At 53.2% G+C, this 24669-nt stretch overlaps 1 protein-coding gene across 1 annotated transcript in view; it reads left to right on the top strand.

Annotated features, from left to right (window-relative positions):
* CSMD1 (CUB and Sushi multiple domains 1) overlaps positions 1-24669 on the top strand; it is a 1021666-nt gene that overhangs the window by 133498 nt on the left and 863499 nt on the right. The window contains exon 3 of the mRNA XM_036250552.1: positions 20926-21038. Within this exon, the coding sequence (XP_036106445.1) occupies positions 20926-21038 (113 nt within the window). The remainder of the gene's footprint in view (positions 1-20925; positions 21039-24669) is intronic.

The raw sequence follows: 24669 nt of genomic DNA, 5'->3' as shown, positions 1-24669 counted from the left end.
AGTGTAACTGCAGTACCATCTGGAGGGCTACGGGAAAGGAGTAAGTTGAAGGGGGGCCGGCAAAGATGGAAAAGGTCTACACCTTTTAATTTAGCTGTGAACCTGAAACCACTTTTTTTTTTTTTTTTAATCCTCACCTGAGGACATTTTTTCCATTTTTTGCTCAGATAGAGTAGTAGGGAGAGAGAGAGAAACATCGATGTGAAAGGGACACATCGAGTGGCTGCCACCCACATGACCAACCAGGGCCGGGGACAAACTGCAACCGAGGTACATGCCCTTAGCGGGAACCGAACCTGGGTCTCTCTGGACCATAGGCCAATGCTCTAACCACTGAGCCAAACTGGCCAGGGTCTAAAACTGCTTTATTTAAAAATAATAATAATAATAACTTCCGTGCAAAGAAATGCATCACACATGAAAGAGTAAGTTTCAGAAACCAGTGTTTCATGCAGGCCGATCTGGAGTAAATGACCCTGTTCCGCCTGGACCTTTGTTTGGGAGTCGCCTCTCGGTTTCCGTGGGCCCCCAACATCCCGCAGTCACAGTGTAACCATGGTGGCGCCACGTGATTAGGACCAACTGGGTCACCACCTGCTCAGGAGTCTTCCCTAAGCGTCCCAACGGAAGCAGTATGTCTTCCTTACTGGACGGTATTTCCCCATCACTGTTCATCCTCCCTTCACCCTCTTCCACCCCCGCCCCCGTCACCCACAGGAGACGCTCACACTTTCAAAGGAAAACAGAATGGAGATTTAGCAGTTGCTTCGGTTCTGCCAGTGGGGCCCTGCGTCCTCCTAGGCCTGTCTCGGGACCTGCAGACCCGTTCCCTCGTCTCCTCCTCTGGCTGACTGGCCCCGCTCCCGTGTGGGCACGCGGGGACTGTCCAGGGCCCAGGCCCTGCCCTCTGCTGGGCTGACTGTGAGGCCGGTGGCCATGACTGGAGACAGTTGACAAAGAGACACTGGTGCAGGGGACAGATTGGAGGGCAGAGGGACAGGAGGCTCAGGCTCCGTCGGAGGAAGATGAGACTGATGAGAAAGACGAGGCTCGAGGGAGGTGAGCCCGAGGCTCTGCCCTGGAGATGCAGAGGAGGACGTCAGGTGCCGGGCAACGCGGATGTGGACCGAGGAGCGAGGGAGCAGAGCTGGGCGTCCTCTGCCTGGGGGGAGGGTGCCCAGGGTTTGCACATATGTTACGGAGGCTGAGATTTCCAAGTAAAGAACTGGGGAGCGATGAAGTCATTGCTGAGGTAGGCGATGGAGGAGGAAAACGCTTGGCAGATGCGTTATGTAAAAATGTGAGAACATTGCCGCTTCCCACTCTGGCCACCATTTCTCCCCTCCCCGTCATCCCTCCCTCTCTCCACCCTCTCTCTGTCCCTCCCTGCCCCATCTGATCCCCTTCCTCTCCCTCCCCTCTCTAGCCTCTCATTTCGATGATCTCTGTGATGCATGCAGATTGCCTGGACATGTGCTCTGGCCACAGCGATGACTATCGATCGCCTGTGTGATGAGACCAGCTGGTAGTCAGAGGAGATGGTGCCACCCCAGCCCTGACCAGCTGGTAGTCAGAGGAGATGGTGCCACCCCAGCCCTGACCAGCTGGTAGTCAGAGGAGATGGTGCCACCCCAGCCCGTGACCAGCTGGTAGTCAGAGGAGATGGTGCCACCCCAGCCCTGACCAGCTGGTAGTCAGAGGAGATGGTGCCACCCCAGCCCTGACCAGCTAGTAGTCAGAGGAGATGGTGCCACCCCAGCCCCGTGACCAGCTAGTAATCAGAGGAGATGGTACCACCCCGGCCCGTGACCAGCTAGTAGTCAGAGGAGATGGTGCCACCCCAGCCCTGACCAGCTAGTAATCAGAGGAGATGGTGCCACCCCGGCCCTGACCAGCTAGTAATCAGAGGAGATGGTACCACCCCGGCCCGTGACCAGCTAGTAATCAGAGGAGATGGTGCCACCCCGGCCCTGACCAGCTAGTAATCAGAGGAGATGGTACCACCCCGGCCCGTGACCAGCTAGTAATCAGAGGAGATGGTGCCACCCCGGCCCTGACCAGCTAGTAATCAGAGGAGATGGTACCACCCCAGCCCTGACCAGCTAGTAATCAGAGGAGATGGTGCCACCCCAGCCCTGACCAGCTAGTAATCAGAGGAGATGGTGCCACCCCAGCCCTGACCAGCTAGTAATCAGAGGAGATGGTGCCACCCCAGCCCTGACCAGCTAGTAATCAGAGGAGATGGTGCCACCCCAGCCCTGACCAGCTAGTAGTCAGAGGGGATGGTGCCACCCCAGCCCGTGACCTGCTAGTAATCAGAGGAGATGGTACCACCCCAGCCCTGACCAGCTGGTAGTCAGAGGAGATGGTGCCACCCCAGCCCGTGACAGAGTGAGCCTGGGAGAGTTCCCAGGTAACCAGTTCACTTTACTCACAACGATGATGGTTTCAGTGACTGAATTATAAGTAAAAATAGAAAAGATTGTGAACTTGTAGACACATTTCACATGTGTCCCCAGAACCCTTATTTTCCAATACATTAGAAACATTCTGAAAAAAATGGGAGGGGCTTAAAGCCCATTAGACACACACCCATTAAGGTCTTTCCCGCACGGTGTCTGGTTTAACCTTTCTGAATGTTCTTCCAACAATCACAACCTCAGCTTGAAACAGCACATTTTCTCTTTAATATTTCGGAGGCGATGGAAATAAAAGTAGATTGTGAAATAAGACACCTTTCTGCAGGGGTTGAATTCACTTTATTAGCTTGGGGCTTTTTTTTTTTTTTGGTAAATCGCTTACGAAGTATGCAACCTCTTTAGCAAAAGGCTGGCCGTGTCCTCGCTGCGGTGCTCTCAGGCAAGAACCATACATTAAACTCAACGTACACAGATAAATAACAGTGTCGAGATCAATTTATAGCTTAGTGTCCAGAAGAGAAAAAGGAAACCGGTAATTTATCAGTGAGTTTTAAAATTATACAGATGGGATATGTATTCTGGTGTGTGTTTCCTGAGTAAATAAGAAGATTGGAGATCTATCAGGAAGATGCAGAAATTATCCCTTACGCTGTCCTAATGTTCGGTTCATACATCTTTTGATCATTTGTAAATGACAACCTTTTAAACTCCTGAACAGGGTTGGCAGCATGTCATTGATGAGGGGAATTCAAAGGTAAATTAAGATGGAATGAGCGTTATGAATGCCAACAACGATATATATTATCTTTCCCATTTGTAGGACAAGAGGGTAGTCGATATACTTGGGAGGCAGAATCCAATTATCAAAGTGTGCTGGATGAATTATTCTTTTACCAGCCCCTACACTTATCAGCTGAATGACACCAGGACGGTAAATTAGAAAACACACGGAACGGAAAATGTCAGAGAGCCCGAGGAAATGTTTGCATGATGGGAATGTTATTAGTAGAAGTAGGTGTAAGTCTGGATTTTTTATATATATAGATAAGTGAATGAGGTTCCTCTGTGCTGTTGTCTGGACAAATCAGTAATAGAAAAGAATCCCAAAGTGGACCATTTCTTCATCTGAAGCAGGGTCGCCAGGTCACTGCAGAGGGGGATTATCCCAGCGGTTGGCCACACGTAAGTGTTTGTATTGACAACTTTCTGAGGCTGGTCAATGGCATGGACCTGTCTTCTGTGAGCTGTGTCTGGAAACGTTGCACTGAAAGGGCATCTCTGCGCCGTCACCTGAGAAAGGGCGGACGGAATGTCACAGAGCGACACGACAGCTGAATCCCGTGCTAAGAAGCCAAGGTGCCCCGAGTGCCAGGGGCCACGGGGCAGGGGACGAACCGAGCCCACGGAGGCGGCAGGCAGCCTGGCAGAGCGAGGACGAGCTGTGCCCCACGACACCCCACGACACGTAGCCGTGGCCTGGCCGAGGACCGGGTCCTTCCCGCCCGACTGGCCGGCCGCGCAGGTGCCGCCGAGGGCCGGGCAGTGGTGTCCACTCCCGTGGCAGGTGCAGGGTAACGAGAGGCTTGTCTGTGTCTCCCTGCGCCCCGGCTCAGGGAGGCTGGGCTCCCCAGCTGCCCCCACCGCGTCTCCCCCTCTCCCGACTCTAACCCCGCGCTCAGCTTCGGGGCATCCGCCTCGCCATTCGGAGAGGCCATCCCGATGCCGCTGACCGGGGCGCGGTCTCTCAAACAAGGGGTCCCCGAGAGTCAAGCAGCCCGTGGTCTTTAGGCGACGAGCTCGGTGAGGCGACAGGTGCGCCCGGGCGGCTGTGTCCACGCGCGGCCCTGCCGTGACTGTCCTGTGCCGGCGGGGCGCTCGGGTCTCCGACGCAGGGGTGTGTTCGCGGCTCCCGAGGAGCCCCCCGCTGCCCACTGCCTGGTGCCCCGGCTGTGCGGGCCCGCGGGGCCCTTTCCTCTGGGGCAGGCGCGGTGCAGCCATCCCGCGGGGGCGCCCCTCGCTCGGCTGGTCCTCGCTCCGCTGGGGCCGGACCCTGCGCCCGAAGCTTTCTTATCTGGATATGCCTGTTTCCTCCTCCAGAGAGACTGGGAGCTGGAGGAAACCAATAACCTGCTGAATTGTTGTGCTAAACACTCTACTTTCACTGGCACGGAAAGTGAGAGCATCTTTCCCCAAAGAACAGGGGGGCTGTGACCAGGACAGGTGTGCAGAGAGGTGCGGGCCGGAGCTCTGGGCGCTCGGGGTACTTCCCCACGCCCACCCCTGTTCTCGCGATGCCCACCCCTATTCTCGCGATGCCCACCCCTGTTCTCGTGATGCCCAGTCTTGTTCTCACGATTCCCACTCCTGTTCTCGCGATTCCCACCTCTGTTCTCACGATGCCCAGTCTTGCTCTCGCGATGCCCACCCCTGTTCTCGTGATGCCCAGTCTTGTTCTCACGATTCCCACTCCTGTTCTCGCGATTCCCACCTCTGTTCTCACGATGCCCAGTCTTGCTCTCGCGATGCCCACCCCTGTTCTCGCGATGCCCAGTCTTGTTCTCACGATGCCCACCCTTGTTCTCGCGATGCCCAGTCTTGTTCTCGCGATGCCCACCCCTGTTACCACCGCATCTCTCCTGAAGGCCCCAGATACTGTCAAAAGCACAAACGTCTCGGTTCCCATTACGTCTGGTCCGAAAGTCCGGCGGGTCCCATCAGCACCTGTTCTCTAGAACCTGTTCCTCCGCCTGCGGGGATCCCCGGACCCGCGTCCCCTGGCTGGGAGCGTCCTCGAGCTGGCGGAGCCGGGCATGGCGCAGAGCAGGGGTGGGCGCGGCGTGTCAGCCCCGCGGTGCCCCGCGCCTGTGTGCCAGGCTGCGTCCTGCTCCTGGGAAGCCCTGGGTCCCGCGGGCCCCCGCCGCCCGCCCTCCTCCAGCCGGCAGGTCGGGTGCTGCGGTGATGACACGGCAAGCGGGCGGCGGGAAGGTCCCCTGATGCCGGTGACCCTTCGGGCGCACGTGCAGGGACGGCTGGTGCGGGGCCTCGGGGCTGTTACCAACGGCGGGGCGATGCCGTGTCCTCAGCAGGAACCGCGGGCTGTGTGGGGAGGACAGTGACTTGTGCGGAGGGCTCAGGTTCCGCGGAGAACTGCGCGCGCCCGGGGTTCCGCGGAGAACCCAGACTGCGCCCGCCCGGGGTTCCGCGGGGAACCCAGGCTGCGCCCGCCCGGGGTTCCGCGGGGAACCCAAACAGACCGTGCCCAGCACACGCGACCGGGCCTCCGTGGCCACGACCTGGTGTGATTCTTACAAGACCCGAGAGGTGGGCGCTGCTCTCCCGGCAGAGAAAACTGTAAGCGGCGCCACGACCGCCCTTGCTCTCAGCGCTCGCTCAGTCGGTCTCCTCCTGTTTCCGACCTTCGCAGCACCCGAAGTTCCCGGCCAGCACCCGAAGTTCCCGGCCAGCACCCGAAGTTCCCGGCCACGGCCCGCACGGCCTTTGCCGCGAGGCGGTGCCTGACTCTAAAGGTGCGCCCGTGTCTCCCTTCACTCCCCACGTGCAGAGCTGTCCACCAGGGCCACACCTCATACATTGTATGTATAACGAATCTGTGTAACACGTCTCATGTGTGCGTCCCGTAGATGTGTCAACATTTCTTGTAGCAAAGTCGTAGGTTGAGTACCGCGGGCTGAATGCAGAGGTTGGAGGTTGGGAGTTTTGTTAGCTCGGGTCCCCATCAGTGTGTGGGGAGTGCTGTCATCATTTCAGGGGTTCGCTTCATATCATCCCCTGTGGTGGAGACAGATTCGGTTGTAGTTTGAGAACTCAGTTCATGCTTTAATGTTCCCGAGCGGGCCAGCCTGAGTCCAGCTTAGACTCTTGTTAATGAAATGATACGATCGTCCTTTCTTCAACTTCGTGGGCACTGGCTGACTCTCCCACTAAGCCCTTGTGTTCCCCAGAGCCGTGCACCATGTCTTTGAATATGAAATTCTTCCTCAGTGCGCCACGTGTGGCCATGGCTCCTGAGTGGCACCTTGGATCCGGTGCTGGTACAGAGCACGACAAGAAACACCCAGATAGCCCAGAAAGACAAACCCTCGACTACACTGCACAGCGATGAGGAGAAGCGACGAGGAGCTGTCGTCAGCATTTGCTGCAGGAGTGTCTTCTTTCCTGAAGAGCTGCCTTCCTGATCAAAGGAAATGCACCACTTGGATGGAGGCCAGTGCGCACGCATAGTAATAGCAGGCTTTAGCCCCATTACATTAACTTGATTTCCTAGTAAACACAAATCTTCGGAAAAGAAAGTTCTCGGCTGGTGCCTGGACGCTGACCGTCCCTGGCTCACACTCAGTGAGTGACGAGGGCGTAGGGGCCACCTCTGGTGGGTACAGCCGTGCATCTGGGACAGCTGGCTCCCCGAGGAATTCTGAACTGCACAGCAAGAAGTAGACGTCGTTGTTATACCGGCCACCCCTGCCTACCATCCTCTTAGATCCAATACGTAAAAGCAGATTCTGCCAAAGATGTCGTTTTCCAAATACTCAGATACTCTCAGTTAGAAGTGAAATGCGCAGAAGCGTGGGTTTTTTTGAGGGGGGAGGTTTGTGCAGAGAGAACACCCGCAGGCGTTCGTACCGCTGTGTCGGTATCGTTTGAGGGACAACTATCACTCACTTTGAGAGTTCATTAAATCCCAACAATCGCATTCTTTTATCGTCTCAGCTCAGAACGCTGTAAGAGAAACAACCTCTGTTTTCATTTCAGAAATTGGATTCAAGAAGTGTACTGTCTTTGGGTTATGTACAAACATAAAACATTCACTTATTCTGGTGTCAGAAAACACAGTTCTTAGAGGTTGGCCTAAGCCATATCATTGAATGAGGGAAAATCAACCAAGCTCTAAAAATATTTTAGGGTCATCCAACTGGTGTGGCTCAGCGGTTGAGCGTCGACCCTGCACCAAGAGGTCGCTGGTTCCATTCCCGGTCAGGGCACATGCCCAGGTTGTGGGCCCATCCCCAGTGGGGGGCATGCAGGAGGGGCCAATCGATGTTCTCTCCCATTGATGTTTCTGTCTCTCCCTCTCAACTTCTCTCTCTCTCAAAAAATTCAATGAAAGGAAAAACAAATAAATAAAAATATTTTAGAGTAGATAAAAATTCAGAGGGCTAGTTTCTAGATTTCTAGTTTTCTAGTTATTTGCGGGAAGATCTGAAAGCGAAACAAAATAGTGTATCTCTAGGCACGTTGGTTTCAGCTGGTCTTCTAAGTATATAAGGGACCATATCTTACATGTGAATAATGTATTTACCATGCTTATGCATGAGCATATAGGCATGCGTATCTATGACAATGAGGCATGTATGCATGTGTGTGCAGGAGGGTCCACCAAGCTGCATAGCACGTTGTTAATAGGGGGTCCTTACTCCTTAGGCAGCAGAGGATGGGGTAGATTTGAAGAACGTCCACATTTTACTCCGGACACGTGAGTTCTCTCATTCTTTAAGACTGGCTGTTACTATTCTGAAAGTTAAAAAGGCACAGCAAACCATTTTGGGGAGGTTCATTTGGAGACAGCCCTAAGTCCAGGTGTGGCACCCCACGTCCTAATACAGGTGCGTGCCCAGGGCTGGCTTCTGGCATTTACTCAAAGCTGTGACTCAGGTGTTCTTGCCGGACGGTGGCAGCTGATGAAAAACTGGGAAAATAAAGACTCTAGTCGTGTGGCTCAAACACTCAGACTCCTGTGGACTTACCAACAAAGTGGTTTCCAGAGCCTCTTGGAAAACAGGGCCCGTGCACATGGCTGACAAACTCACTTTGTTTCCAGTCTTTTGTTGAGGAATCATTTCCCTGCTGGGTTTGCCTGCACAGTGGGAGATTAGGTCAGAGGCTGGAAATAAGACCGACAAGGAACATTTCTAAACTTGTAACGAAATACTGGGCGCTGACTCAGAGTTCTTTCCGTCTTGTGTTGCTGGTCAGCGCCAGTCTCGGACTGAACACCTTCTCCGGCCAGGACTGGGACCTGCTCACTGTCCCTCAGTAAAATAGATTGCGATGCTGTGTCTGAATAAAACCTCGTATTTCTTCGATGTGCCTCACACGTTTAATTAGTACTTTAAGAACTCTTGTAAATCATTTATTTTAGAGCAAATTATGACTTGTCTGAGAGACAAAATTAAATATGTAGGTAATGACGGGCTTTGAAACATTACCAGGAGCATTGCACAGAAATTGTTTGCATAAACGACATACAGATGGAAATAGTCTTTATGTTCCCATCAACACGGAGACAGTTACATTCAAACGGTTTTTCAGAAAGCGACGCCGTCTCCTACCTCTGACACGCACCTCCCGTGGGCACCTTGCCAAGACTCCAACGGAAGGAAGTCGGCCTAGGGATCGCCTGTGTTCTGCACGGTCACGTGGTCAGAAAATGTGTTTGAAAACATTGCACGTGTTAGAATGTCAGTTAGATACAGATGTTTCAATGAAGATCCTCAAACATTTCATTTTTCAAACAATGCATTCACATGGTAAACTTTTTCAAAGGCAGACAGAAATGAATGCAGTGGAGTTGTTTTTCCGAGTGCACCGTGCTATTGCCTTGTTCTCCTCAGAGCCAACGCTGATGAGTCAGTTCCCTTCACACCTGCCAAATTGTACGTGTGCACAGGTGCAGCTGTGATGGGGGTGCACGTGTCTGTTTGCACATCGCACGCGAACACACGTAAACTCGCTTCCAGAAGGATACTTTCCCAGTATCCTCATCCGAGCTGTGTGGAACTGTGGGACACTGCTATTTTAGACATCTCATTTTTGCATGAAAGTTGTTTAACTCTGGTGAAAATAAAACTGGGCAGAAATGCCCAGGGTTGCTGAAGAGCCCAGGGCGCATATTAACGCCCTTAGGGAAACCCACGCTGCTCACGATTATGTTTGCTACTTATGTTGCAGTTTTTTCCTATGATCTCATCATATGGTCTTATTATCTTTAAAAAGACGATATGCACCACGTTCTTTTCATCTTTGTAGCGTGTATTGACGGCTTCGGTCCACGTCAGCATTTCCGGCTCTCGGCTTCTCCGCCAGCAGTGTGAAGCGGGTTCGAGCCCTCCCTTTGCTGGACAGTGAGGGATGTGGAAGGAAACACAGCCTCCCTCTGGGGGTGTTGGCTTCGCCGTGTGCGTCCCTACGGGACACCCTGTTCGACCCTCACAAGCTCCGCCTCCCCTCTACCTTCAAGCGGGTAACTGCAGAAATGCTTCGATTCCTCTACGAAGAAAAGTACCGAGAAGAGAGAGAGATTCTTGTAAATATTTACATAGATATAGAGATAAGTACTTCAAGTATATACAGGGGTGGATAAAAAGTAGTTTTAGAGTTGAGAGTTCACGACACGCAGTTTATTCTTGTATTGTTTATTAGTGATTGTATTGTTTTCTGTATGAGCACCTTATAACCTGCCCTGCCCACCCGTGTGCGTGCCCACCCGTGTGGTGCCCACCCGTGTGCGTGCCCACCCGTGTGCGTGCCCACCTGTCTCAGCTCAGCAGACCGGCAGGCGCGTCGGGTTCGGTCCAGACCCTCACTGAGCAGCGCGGTAAAGCGTCACCTTTGGCAGGTGGAGGGCTTGCCTTCCGTTCAGAAAAAGCACATTTCGGGAGCGTGATAAAAGGAAGTGGTACCAGAACGTGAGGTGCCTGTATTCAAACGTGAGCAGAGAGAGAAATTCCGAAGGAAGAAATCGGATGGGAAGAATCACTGGCTGCGTGCAGATTTAGGTAAGGGATGTTGTGCAGCATTTAGCGATCCGTCAAGGTGTAGACGAATACCATTCTTATGACTCGTAGTTCGGAAAAACCATTCCACATGTTGACATCTGGCATCCGTAAAAGTTTATTTCAGTGTGTTTAAGAGAAGTGATATAATTCAAATAACTGTAAAATGTAATTTGATTAAGTAATTAAAACTTCTTAGCAAAGCAGAAGGAAGGGGCTAGAAATGAGGAGGTTATCATTACAGGACTCACACAGGACAGATGTGACGGGGGGGGGGCATCGGGAAGACCCGCGGCAGCCAGGGCCCCCAGGAGAGAGTCGCCTGTACCTCAGCACTGCAGTGAAAGAGCACCTCCAAGTCCTAGAGCTGACGGAGTGCCCGGGACTGGGGGTTAGCTCATTTCTGGAAACTTCCAAGCACATGCTCTACCCGTGTTCACTTGGACTCTCCCAGAACACGCTTCTGCTGTGTCAGCGCCTTTCGGAACGTGCCGGGGAGATGCGGATACGCATTCTCTAACTCGATTTCAGAAACCAGGTCTTGACCAGTAAGGAGCCTTTTGATCCTGAAATTGCCTTGCGAAACAGGCAGATTATCTGAGGTTTTCATTTATAGCCAAATATTTGCAGGTAATTGTAGGTAATGTCAGCGGAGTCCTGAGGCGCAGAGCCTTTGCGAAGTGGCTCAGCTCCAGGGGCCCTGGTGGGCACTGTGGGTTTAAAGTGATGGAGAGTGGGTACACCCTCCCCCCTTGCTCTGTGGGGCTCTTTAAACTTCTCTTTGCTTAGCAATGGAAAGTACAGCGCCTGGGACGAGCAGGGGTTTCGCATGGAGACTTCCTGCGCAGGTGGGCAGAGGGCAGATCGGCCGCCTGCTGTGCCCGGCATCTGTGAGTGGGCTTCTCCAGTGTCCCCGGTGTGAGCTGGGCGCAGCTCCAGGCCTAGGCCCCAGCAGCGGGGGCCACGCGGGAGGACCCAGAGTCCAGAGATTGCTGCTGGCTCAGACGCTACACCCAGGACCACTTGGGTCTGAGGATCTAAAGTAATCGGGTTGCTAAGCAAAAACATAGCAGGACTTCCTTGAATATCTCTGAATGCCCACAAGCTATACGTTTCATAAACGGGCGGAATCTAAATGAACAAGTACACATCAGTGTTCTCTTCCATGCTGCACGGGGCAGGAGAAACAGCACCTCTGGAAGCCAGGTGAGCTGCGGGTGACTATTGGAGGGTTGGGACTAATCCCTGTCCCTGTTTGAAGTGGAAGATGCGCTCACCCACTGGTTTCTGTGGGAACATTGGGGAAATGGCACGGGAGAGACTCGGAGAGTCCGTTCAGGCAGGTCGGTACCCAGCCCACAGCTGGGTCCTCAGGTGAGGCTAGGGGAGTCTGAGGGTGCTGGCTGGGCTACTCCCATGTTACAGGGTGGCCAGCACCCTCAGTACAGCCCACGATCGCTGACACGGCTGGTCAAAGGCAGCGACAGGACCCAGTCCCGTGTACACTGTGGAACGTGGCTGTGTGCCGAGGCGCCTCTGGGCGCTGGGTGAGGAGAGAGCTGCCTGGTGTGGTCTGGGGCCGAGGCTGGGGCCGGTGGGGTCTGGAACGGAGCTGCGCCCTGTGTCCTCACAGTCTGCTGAAACAGCCACAGGCCCCGTAGTATTCTGTGAGAAGTTACAAAAGTGCCTCTAGGGCTATCTACAGGACACCTCGAGAGGAAAACCGTCATGTTTAGCTTTTCAGGGGCTGTGCCTGTAACTTTAAGGATCATTTCACCGTGATTAGAAAAGGGAGCTGGTGTCCAGATGCTTATGCTTCAGGTTTCTAGAAAATGCCTGAGGATTCGTTTCGTTTCCACGTACATTTTCCTCCTCATCCCGTTACTAGGAAGCAAGGCGGACCTTCCAGCGGTTCCCGGGGACAGCCCTCGCGCGGTGCCGGTCAGTCCTCGTGGGCTCCGTCTTGGTCAGCTGCCTGTGCCAAACGAGACGTTCACTGTGTTTCCAAGACGAGGAGGCTGGGAGCTTGCTTCTGGACAGAAAGAAACTCACATGAGTGTGTCTGCTGGTGTGGAGGTCGCGTCACAGGACCTCGGGGAGAAGCCCGGGGACCCGCCCCGAGGACGTGCGTGGGTGGCGTGGCCAGAGGCGAAGGGAGAGGGGACCGTTTCCCGTCCACGCGAGGCCAGCCAGGCAGCCAGCTTAGGACACCAGGCCGCTAGACCCCAGAGCAGGAGCGGTGACGCCGGCACACTCCCACGGAACACATTCCCACGCGGGGGACAGCAGCCTCCTCTTCAGGCAACCGCCGGACGTCTCCTACAGCCAGTCTGCACGAGGACGCGGGAGCATCGCCTGGAGCAGCCTGTGACACGGTGACCCTGACATTGGGCTCCCCACTTCTGCGGCATCGGTGCCTCCGGGGCGCGCGTGAGGGCACCTGGGCCTCAGCGGGCGGTGTCAGCCCCGGGCGGTGCCTGTGCGGGGCCCCGGGTGGAGCCTGTCTGTGAAGAAGTGGTCACGGGCGATGCCAGAGTGATGCTCTTGGGGACAGAACAAGGGCTGACGTGGACTCACGGGGGCGATTGATCGATTTGGGTTAAATCCAATCATTTCTGTCCACTCTGCACCGGGCGGGGGCCTTCATGTCAGGGCCTCACAACTCACACCCCTGAGAGCCGAGCCCAGAGCTGCGCACTGGCCCCGGGTGGGGTGTTCACGGGCCGACTCCTTGCCCTTTTAGTACCACGGGATGTGTGACCTCTTCTCGACCACGGCCACGAGGCACACAGCCCACTAGGCAGGTCCCACCTGCCTCGCAGGGACACGCAGAGACTGAGCAGCTCTTTGGGCCTGAGGCTGTCTCCCCCACATGGCTTCCCAGGCCCCGCCCCCCTCCAGGTCACTGGTACCCTGAACCGGCAGGGGAGTTGACACAGGGACCTGCTGGAGGCCGAGGAGGGAGGCCGAGGAGCCTGGTGCCGAAGAGCGACCGTGAGGGCGACGGGGGAGTCTCCAGAAGATGAAGGCGACGGGCATCCACACCCCAAAAGAGGACTTTCAGAGATTTCTATGGAAGCAGGGGGCCCGGTTAACAAAATGCCCACACGCCTGGCCTGCAGGGTGACTCCCCCGGGGGTCTCGCGGTCTGAGCCTGTGTCGCTGTCCCAGCAACAGCGCAGAATTAGGTTGGGACCACGTTTGTGGACAGGGAGGCAGGTTCCGGAAGCCATTCGTATAGGAAACTTTTTTTTCAGTGTTTATTTTTCCAGAAATCAGAGGGACTGATACGTGCATATCAGTTTCCATCCTGTATTTGAGTCCTATTTCCTGTTATTAAATAGTAATATCATTCATGTAGAAAAAGTCCTTTTCCCTCATTGTAGCCCCTGCTGTGGGTCCTTTGTCCACGCACAGAGTGTCACACAGAACACTACCTAAAGTGTACTTTAGTCACCAGGATGGGGTCCTGAAATGTCCCAGGAATACATGAGATTCTGGGGGAAAACAATGCTTAGAATACATACGTTTTTCGAGGAGAAATGCTGGGTTTCACTGTCTGTCGCCATTTTTTGGCACGCAGAGTTCTGTGATGACAAAAACCCGTGTTCCTGAGGACATGGACCTTTTCCTGCCCTGCCTCTGCCCTGGAGACAGGCCTCGGAGACGCTGGGCCCTGGCCAGGCAGAGCGGGGAGGGGTGGGGACGGGGGAGCATTGGGTACTCAGCCCCGGAATAAGTCCCCAAATAGCTGGCTGAGAGTCTGCAGGTGGCCGGCGTCCAGGGTCCCCTGCTCTGTGCCCTCGGACCGGGGAACAGAGAGCGGAGCAGCGGCGCCCGGTGCCACCTCCACCCACGTCCCCACGCTGTGCTCAGGGACCAGACGCCGAGCCTGCCCTGTCTCAGCAACTTGAGGGCTCTTCTCGATGTGGGGCGGGGACGGCAGAGCCCGGGGGCCTGTTGAGAAAGTCACCCTGTGCTGCGGCGTGGTCCTGAACACGCAGCCGGTGCCGGGTCCCAGATGCTAACACCCCCATCCTGTGGGAGAGAGGAAGCTCCGTGGGGCCCCCGCCGTCCGGCGGGTGAGAACACTAACTGCACGATGAAGATGCTGCACCTGTGCCCATTCTCTCTCTCCGGCCGCGAAACGTCTGCCATTTAGCCTCCTCCACTTCCTTCCAGAACCCTCCTGTTCGGTTCCCTGGTTTCACTCTTGACGGTCAATCCCTTGAACGCCTAAATGTGCTGATAATTAATATATTTTAATAGGTGTCCAGTAAACGCTTTGAGTGAACAAAACATTGATTCTGATCCCCCAGCATTGCACCTCGAACTAAACCTACGGTAAAAATCCAACCGGGCAGGGGTGGCTCAGGGGCGCAGCATCAGCCCTTCACCAAGAAGTTGCAGATCCGATTCCCTGGACACACGCCCAGGTTGTGGGCCCGGTCGATGTTCTCTCTCATCGATGTTCTGTCTCTCTCTCCCTCTCCCTTCCTCTCTCTGTAAAATCAATAAAGGAAAAAAAAAAATTAAACATATGGTAAAACTCCAGGCCCAAATAACGTGGCTAGAGAGACAACACATCTCAAAATAGCAACAAAAAGCTTCCAGATGAATAGTCTTCTGAGAAACAGTAAGCCCGTCTGCTATTCCCTGGCCTGGAAACGTTCGGTGCTGGTCACGGGACAAGTACTCGCACCTGCAGAGAGCTGGGGTCCTGAGCATCTCAGGGAAGAGGCGCTGGTCAGTGGCTGCCCGCGAGCCCTCCTCTCTCAGCCTCGGGTGTGTTCCCATCGCCGCGGCCGGTGGCTGGCTGAGACACCTTTTGAGGAAATTAACTTAATTGGTAAGCCCTTGGATAATTCTAGATCGTCGCTGACTCTGAGGGTCGGCTCTCCCTGCGCCGGGCTGCTGGGCAAGCCTTTTCGTAAGCGGCGCTGTCAGGGTGCCAACCTCAGCGGGTCTGCCAGGCGACGTCGTGAGATACCCAGCGTCCATGTCAGCTTGGCTCTACGGAGATTTTCTTTAAAGCAATTAGTTAGCTGGAAGAAGACTTAATTTAGTGCTATTTTCTAATTTACTTAGAGTACACACTTGACATTTTCACGGAACTGCTGTGTTAAAGGTATTTGACATTTTAAAATCGCAAGCACTGTGGATTACGTGGCACACCCGGCTAATTGAGGAGGGCACTCTCATTAATGGAGCCGTGACTCCCTCAGCCATTTACGTGAAACAAACTCACGCCAGCCGGCGGCGGCTCGCCGGATCCATCGTTCTTCCTCGGCACCCCCGAGTCCAGATGCTGCCGGGAGCGGAGATCTGAATGTCCCCAGTGAGAGAGGCAAACCTTTCGGAGGGTTTTCTAAGGGCGGTTCCTCCGTCACTGCTTGAGAGACAGGAAGACTCAGCCGGAGGGATTCGACACCCCTGTTTCTGCCGAAGGCCAAGAGTGTGGGAGCTCTCCCCCGGGCGGGCTCTGCTCCCCCGAAAATCACTCACTTTCCACAGGCCTGCCTCCGGCCACCAGCCCCCGGGGAGTGCGAGGGAGCTGCCCCCGCAGCGGGAATCACCTGGGCAGGTTCTAGGGTGCAGCGGGGATGCCGCCAATAGAAGACAGAGAGGGGGGCCTGTGGGACAGACGGTGACCTGGGCTTGTTCCCGGAGACTGAATGGACTCCGGCCGCGGTCCAACTCCCCGCCCTGTCTACCGTGTCTTCTTTCTCCGCCAGTGACCCAAACGGGGTGTCTGCTCGCACCCTGACACTCTGAACAGGATAACACAGGGGTGTTCTCTGCAGTGAAGACCTCCGGTAGGGATGTTGGGTCCAGAGACTCAGCCTCAGGGGCAAACAGACCCTCCTCCAGCTCCGCCTTCGGGCCAGCTGCTGCTCCAGGTGGCTGGGGGCGGGACCCCTTGGAAATGCCAGCTGCCTTTTTAGGCAAAAGTCTGGCAGAAAATAGATGGTGAGCAGACACGCGCACATTGGGGCTCGCTTTTCACTCCCGTGATCTCAGAGCAGCTTAACCAGGTCACCTTGTCCTCGGGAATGCTGATGTCCGGAGTCCCGGTGTGTGAAGTCAGTCCTGTCTTGGGAAGGGTCGGCGACCTGGGTTTGACGGAGAGAGGTGGGGCCCGGAAGGCTGTCTGTGTGCCTCCCTGCGTCCGTGAACGTCCCACTCTGCCCACACCTGATCGGAGCTGAGACGTGGCTGGCAGAGACACAGACGCGATGGCAGCGGGGTGCTCACGGGGGGGGGGGGCGCGCCGTGGCCCAGCGCTGCCTCTGCCAACACAGAGGACCCCGAACCGCACTGCGACTTACTGGGCGTCAAACGCAAACTGACTCTTCATAGCAGAGAGAGACAGAAGGCAGGAGGGGACCTGGGTCCCCCGGGTCCCCCCGGGAAGAATGTCGGTGCTGTGATGAGCTGCAGAGACACAGACTCTCACCGGCCTCTTTCATGAGATCCCCCATTTTATAAGACGGAGTGACGGCCATGAACACTGGAACCACACCTGTAGCCCTCTGAGGCTCTTTGGGACCTAGGAGTTCAGCGCACCCTCCCCAACCCTCGGCTCACGTCGGCCTCGATGATTTTGCGCTCAGATATGACGAGTCCGTTTGAGCAGGTCCCATGCATGGATTTGGTCTGCAACCGTGCATGCTGAAACCAACTCCCTGAGTCTCACCGATAGTCATGTGACCTCGTTTTAGAACCTCCTGCATCCTGTTACTTTTGCCTGAGTTAATAGAGTTTGTCTCTTCTTGATTACAATTCTTTATAGAACACATCATTTAATTTAATTAATTTTTTTTCTTTATTGATTTGAGAGAGAGGGGGAAAGGGAGAGGGAGAGAGAGATAGAAACATCGATGAGAGAAAACATCGACTGGCCGCCTCCTGCATGCCCCCCACTGGGGATCGGGCCCACAACCTGCCCGGGAATCGGACCGGCGCCCTCTTGGTGCAGGGTCAGCGCTCAGCCACTGAGCCACACTGGACCTAAGAGTTTTCTTACAGCTCTGTTGACATAATGTATGTGGATAATTGTGTCACCTGCAAACAGTGATGACTTTCCTTCATCCTCCCTGGTCTGTATGAGCGTGTTCGCATCTCCTGGCTCGCTGCCTTGGCCGGTCGTCCGGCACAGCGCGGAATAGCCTGGTGAGGCCGGACCCGTGCTGCCGGTCGCCGGGGAGCGGTCAGCACTCGCCAGCCGTGCGGTGGCAGCTGCGGGTGTTTTGCAGCCACTCACCATCAGGTCGTGAGGTCCTTGTTTAACCTGTTACACAGTCATTACATTGATCGGCTTTCAAGCATCGAACCGTCTTTACATCCCTGGAATAAACATCGCCTGGTCCTTTTGACTGACTCTCGTTGCAGACTGCTCGTTTCTCATTTCTCTTATTTTGTTCAGGATTTCTACATCTGTGTTTATTGAGGGTGTCGGTTTACTGGTTTCAGTTTTGCACTGTTTTGTCTGGTTTTAGTATCAGGTGGCTTAGCGCGGTCAGCCACCGCAAAACGCCCCAGGCTGGGGCTTCACGGACAGAAGTGTGCTCTCCCAGGGTGCTGGGCACAGGGAACTGGGCACAGGCGCAGCTCTAGGGGTTCTGGCGGCCCTGCTCCCCGACGCCTGCGTGGCGTGTTTGGGGCCTTTCCTCGGGGCGTGGGTGCCAGACGGAGAGCTCCTCCTCTGTTTGCGAGGCTGCCAGACTTCAGGGATCAGCATCGGCCGTGCTGCCCTTGCTTCAGCCGAGTGACCCTGTGAGGCCCCGGTGCCGGCTGCAGTTTCCTGGACGTTAGGGCTCCACGCGTGAATGTGGGGACAGTTCTGTGGGGGCTCGGGGTAACACTGGTGCCACCAGGGCGTGAGGGCGTGGCCGTGCTCCGCTTCCTGGAGGGGACTGTGAGGTCGCAGCCAGCTAGACAAAGGCCCGGCGTGTTCCCGCACAGAGCAGGAGGACCGCCGGCCCGGCCCACACACTCCGGGAGCGCCGCCCACACAGCCTCCAGCCCGGGGAGCTCTGGAGCAAGGGGGCAGCTCCCCTTGTCTGCTGAGGACCCCTTCCTGCGGCACAGCCGGCCTCGCCTTGCAGTCTCCTCGGGTGACAGAAGGGAGCCCTCTGGGGTCTCCTTTAAGGGGGTCATGACCTAATCAGCTCCCAACACGGAGGTCTAATTATATGAACTTTTAAAAAATAAATCTTCGTTGTTGAAAGTATTGCAGATGCCTCTATATTTCCCCACTGACCCCTCCTCTCTGCTCCCTCCCCTGCTCCCTCGCCACACCCTTGCCTGCGGCCACTGGTTCCTCAGGTGAGTTCTGAGGACAAGTAAACATTCAGACCAGGCAGCAGAGTTCCCCTGCGAAGCCTCCTAGGCCAGGAGATGTCCTCCCAGGCCGCTGGGTAGTTATGGTCGTCCGCCCCTCGATCAGCGCGGTCAGTCCGGTCCAGACTCTGGCGGTGGCACCTGGCGTGGAAGGACCCGGGACGCTGGAATACACAGGCTACAGCCCCCAGGCACAGTAATTTTCACTGTAATGGTAATACAGGGTGTACCATTGACCCCGACAACCAAGCGCGCACACGCTGTAGCATTTTCACTGTCTCGATCGACTTTTTAACGAATATATGTGAAAAAACCACGACAGAGGGACGCAGCAAAAGTCGAAGCACGGGGTGGCCAGGGGCGACTGTATAGGGTTATTTACGTTTTCTATTTCACATTAGAAAAGTTGGGGTAGTGTGTTTGTTTTGTGGGTTTTTTTTTTTTTAGTTTTACTTTTATTAATTTATTTTGGTTACAGATGTTTCTCCTCTTTTCCCGCAGACACCCCCTCCCTCTCCCCGCCCCCAGCATTGTTGTCTGCGTCCACTGGTTACACAGACACGCATGTAGGTTCTTCGGGTTATCTCCCCCTCCCCCACCCCTCCTCTGAGGTTTGTCAGTCGGAACCCTACTCCATTGGGTGTCTCGGGGTCGGTCTAGTTCATCAGCTCACTTTGTTCATGATGTTCCACAGGTAAGTGAGATCGTGTGGTGTGTGTTCTTGAGGAGGGGCCTGTGTCATTTACACTGACAGATCCACGTGGGTAGGTCAGAGGCCACCCTGCGTCCTGGGATGGCTCTGGTCCTATTTCTGTCATATTCCTCCCGGCTCCTTATTTCATCGGTCGAGATGTTTGTTGACTTTCTCAGTCTTCTCCAAAGAATTTGCCTACTTTTGCCTACTTTTGAATAGCTTTCCTCTCCTGTTTCTTTGCTTTGCATTGTTGCTGACGTCTCCGTGTACTCTTGCCTTCCATGTGCTTTGGGTTGATGCATCTTTACCTTTCTAAGTTCTTGAGATGGGAGCGGGATTATTAATACGAATGTTTCCTCTTTTCCGGTGTCTTTTTAGTGCTATTAATTTTTCTCTCAGCCCTGCTTAGCTGAGTCCAAATGTTCAGATCTTGCATTTTCAGTTTTATTTAGTTCAATGAATTTTTTTATTTCCCTGGAGGCTTTTCTCTTTGAAGCGTGGATGATTTAGAAGTGTGCTGTTTAGTGATTGGTGACTCTTCTTTCATTTTTCTCTTCTTATTAGTTCTATTTTGATTCTGCAGCCTACAGAGACTGTAATTAGGTTCAATGCCATAGACTTACGGGCAAGCGAGAATTTCTCCTGTGGGGAATGTGCGTTCGGGTTGACTTCTTCCGGCGTGAGAGGTTTGTGTTCCGACGAAATTAAGTCACACATCTGTAGACAAACTACTTAATTAGCAAACTTTAGGTAACATATAAATTGGTAAATCATCTCTTTGACCTTTTGAAAAGCTGTTAGTGTGTAAAGCGTGATGCGTAGTACTATACTAGTTCACCCATCAGGGTCCTGACTTTCCCAGCATTAAAATGTGTTAATGGACTTAAACTTCAAAAGATTTTTCGTGAAATCCAAATATTTACTATCAATTTATTTGACCTCTACTCAAGGTTGCATTTGATTTTTAGTTATTACACTGTGACTGGCATGTTTTCTTTTTAATTTATTTTCTTTATTGATTTTAGAGAGAGAGAAAGTGAGAGGGAGAGAGAGAAACATCGATGAGAGAGAACATCTACCGGCCGCCTCCTGCACGCCCCCCACTGGGGATCAGGCCCACAACCTGGGCGTGTGCCCCGACCGGAAATCGAACTGGCGACCTCTTGGTGCAGGGTCGACGCTCAACCACTGAGCCACACCGGCCGGGCTAGCATGTTTGATTTTCAAGAGAAATGGTGATTTATTTCAGGGAGATGCCAACAATGAGCACATTAGCTGTGGGCTGAGACAGTCTACCCTCATAAGCCAAGAGGAAGGTGAACTCAAAGCCTCCTGTTCCGGGCAGCGCTGTGAGGGGCATCACCTGTCTCCCGCCCCGGGGGTTCCCATTAGCACAGGGGTGTGTCCTACAGACCCTTCAAGAACGAATATCCTCAAACATTGTTCGGGCGGACACACTGGTGGTGGGCGATGCTAAACCACCCAGCAACGCCCTGGGCACGGCCACGCCCTGGGCACGGCCACGCCCTGGGCACGGCCACGTCCCGGTCCCGTGGGGACCGCAAGTCGCTGGGCCGCCGTGGGAAGCGGACGTGAACGTGCTCCTCAGACGAGCCTCAGCAGCACACTCCCGCGGCCCAACTGTACTCACGTGTGTGTGTTTGTGTTTCCGATTCAGGCTGTCGGGATTTCAGCTGCCCTCGTCCATCGTCAGCACCGGCTCCATCCTGACGCTGTGGTTCACCACCGACTTCGCCGTCAGTGCCCAGGGCTTCAAAGCCCTGTACGAAGGTAGGGCCCGCTGGGCACAGGTGCTCACACGTGCCGCTCTGGTCACAGCGTCGGGTGAAGGGGAGGCAGGCTGTCCAACGGCGCCGGTGGGCAGCCCGTGCCTGCCTTGGCGATCGGGGACGCCGTTCGGCGCCGTGGCCAAACTCCGTAGCACGAAACTTGTGTTCACAATTTTCCTTTATTGAGAGAGCTTTTTTGAAATTGGAAAAGTGATTTTTCTTCTGGCACAGAGCAGAGGAGTTCGGAGGATTGCGAATGCTAATCGCCAGTGCTCCTTAGCACGGACGAGCTCTCTGAAGGGGTGTCGGGTACGAAGGCGGCACTGCATCAGTGACACGAGTCCCTTCAGACGAGTCTTGTGTTCAGAGTCGGAACTGTTCGTGGAGAAGTTATTTTGCTTTTGCTGTTTGGTCCTTGCCTCCGGGTTGCGTGGCGTGTATTTTCATGGTTTCGGTTCCTGTCTTGGTACCTTTGGGCTGGTGCTGGCGGGTGTTGAACTGCTTTTGAGCAAAACTTTTAAAAAGATAAAAGAGAGTTCAACCTCTGATAGAGAAAATAAAACAGATGACACCCAGTCTTACGAAACGGCACTGCTTTGTGGGTAAATGCTGAGCAGGTCTATTTCACCTTGTGACACGTAGATACCGTAGGATTTTTTTCATGGGTAATACGGAGGCTATTATCTTTAGCGGAAATAAACTCCAAGCTCCCGATTGATAAAAGACTGGGGGGGTGATATCCCTGCGGGCAACACACCTGGCCTGGCAGGCCTGCGGCTCAGCCTCATCCGCAGGCTCCAGCTGGGAGCACTCGGTGCTCCGGACAAACGTCATCCTCTGGGAAAACAAGCTCCACATGTGCTCTGTCACCTGAACTTAGCTGGGATGCGGTTACCAGAACGTGTGCGGGCAGACGGTCCTCTCTGCACACGTTTGAACAAACCGAGCGTCCTCTCTTCAGAGGTGCTGTGTCATGGTCCGTAGGAGGGTCGGCGTCCCCGACCTCGCTGTCGTGCTGGCCTCGGGGTTCACGCGCAGACCAGCGTCTGTGGTCTGCAAGGGTCCGTCCACCTGACGTGCAACACTGACGCTCAGGGAGACCTTTCACGTTTGGGGGTAACAGGCCAACGTGAGACTCACAGGGCTGGTCTCTTTCAAATGTTCTCGTACCTACCACCCCCAGGGACCCTGACTTTGCTCAATTTCTTGTTACCCCTAAGAAGCGTTTCTAAGGCAGCGTATCCTGGATACTGTGAGATGTCACAATACCCTGTGTGGTATTTGCTGAGTGGGTGACGAGGCCCCCACCTCGGGAAAGCTGGCAGTGCCCCTCCCTCCCTGACAGAGGGGCTGCTGGGAGATCGGTTTGCTGAATGTCCTACGGTAACGCTTGCGGTAACACTGCTGATGAGTGATTGCCAGATGGACAGTTCTGTTGGCTCTTTCTGGGCTATGTCGGTACTGTTGGTTGTCATGATGGTACGGCATAAAGGGATCGGGGAGATTGTTGGAGAATTATTGATGACTTTCTTAAAAAGTATTAGAAAACAGAAGAGTGAACAGGACTGTGAGTTAAAGATGTTGTTTTTTAAAGAGTTAATCTTGGGAAATGCTTCTGTTTTGAAATTTATATTATAATAGTGACATTAAAATATAGTCTATTTACAAGTCAACACAAGTCTTTGATTTGAAAGGGGGGAAAAACTAATAAAAAAGTGCTTTGAAAACCAAAATTGTATACAGTATTTAATATCAGTATTTTTAACATATTTCTCAATTAGCTTAAAGGTCTCCCGAGAAAGTGAGTTTGTACTATTTGGAGAAGAACCATAATTATAGTCTAAATAGAAGGTCAAACACTAAAGAATGTATTGAGAAGAGAGTAAGTTGCCAGGTGAGCACCAGCAGACTGATACGGAATATCAGTCCCCACAGTGAATTTAGATACAACTATAACATGCCAAGGACATGTCGCTGTAAAGAGTGATATATTATAGAAATGGCATATGTCAAATATGCAAATATTTCTATTTAAGTATAATAAAAATCAGAACCAATGATAGTTGTCAGAAAAACATCTGAAGTTCCTTTGGAACCAGAACCCGCGTCCTATCGATGACTCGATTTCCTTCTTTCCTGTCAGGTTTTACTTGGATGGGATGGTCCATCGATTAATCTAAGCCAACTAGCAGAACAACTGCTGATGCCTGTCCGAGACGTCTGAAGGAAACGTGGTTTCTATAGGAAGCACTGAATCAGCTTTCTAAAACTACGACTTACTCTCCTCCTCAATCTGGTTTATTTTCTTCCCATTAAAATCCGAATGTGTTTAATATGATCAGATCGATACTTCATTTTTGCATTTAAGTTGATGTGCTCGAATTGGAGAAAATCTTTCAAACTTAATCTGGGCACTGAACTTTTTAGATTTCCGGTAGTCCCTAGGAATAATTAATGTTTACAGAATTAGTATTCATGCAGGGGATTGTTAATCAACATAACAAGTGTGGAAACAGTAAATTAAAACATTCTAATTAATGTGTTCAGTCATTGAATTTAACCCTGAAAATCAAAAGAGAATATTTATAAATTTCACACTAACTTGCTAAATGTGAAGCTGTTTAGGGTCTTAGTAAGTTTATAGATTGTCAGTGAAATCAACATATTTTAACCCATAGGTGCAGAATAATGGCATTAAAGTTGCTAACTTAATAGGGTGTTTTATTGTTGGTTATATGCTAGTTTCATCACTAAATGTGACTCTTGATGGCAAACCAAATAGCTTACATATTTTTCTTTGGTAAATGTATGATCGGAAATAATGGGATGGCACATCATTTGCAATAAGATGGGGTGCTATCAGAATCCCTGTGTGGGTCCAATACAAGTCGCCCCTCATTTACTGCAGTTAGTCAGCTCCAGACTCTACTGTGGAAAATGAATTTCCGAGAAGTAGGATTCTTTATTTATACACAGTTGTCCCCGCGACTGTGCACTTCGACGTTCGCAGCTTCTCTCTGTCCCGCGATACTATATACAATAAAGAACCGCACCCGTCGAAGCGCAGTGGCGGGGACGGCTGTACTGAATGAGGTGAGAGGTGTGTAGGTGGCATCGTTGTCTGTGTTTCTGTCTGTTCACCTTCCCTCATCAAGATCTCAGTTACTAAAAACATACATTTATTTCTGTTTATCAGGCTTCTGATATTTAAAAAAGTCACGTAGGTCATGAATTTGGCGTGACACGTAGACACTTGAAACTTATTGTCATGGGGAACAGTAACAGGCATGACCATCACTGCCCCCGAGGAGGAGGGCAGGTCCGCGTGGTGACACGTGTTCACCTGGGGAGTGTGCCCCAAACACCTGTCACTGTTGTCGCCAGTGCTTCCCTTAAGGGAAGATGGCTCCGCTCCCTGCTCAGTTTTCCTATAATTGACACGGTGAACTAACCGTCAGAAATGCCAGTGGACCCGCGACACCCGCCCCCCGGCTTCACATTGCAGTGACTTCGCTTCCGCACCTGGGTTACTCTCCGGCGACATCACTTCCGTTCCCTCGCGTCTTTCGTTTTGTCCTGAATATTGTTTCAAGTGTTTCCTGATCTCGTTGGTAACTTTTTGTATACATTGA

Source organism: Molossus molossus, unplaced genomic scaffold (genome assembly GCF_014108415.1).
Source record: "Molossus molossus isolate mMolMol1 unplaced genomic scaffold, mMolMol1.p scaffold_m16_p_9, whole genome shotgun sequence".
Taxonomy (NCBI): domain Eukaryota; kingdom Metazoa; phylum Chordata; class Mammalia; order Chiroptera; family Molossidae; genus Molossus; species Molossus molossus.
Note: the sequence above shows the minus strand (reverse complement) of the source record. Positions and strands in the feature narration are given on the sequence as shown.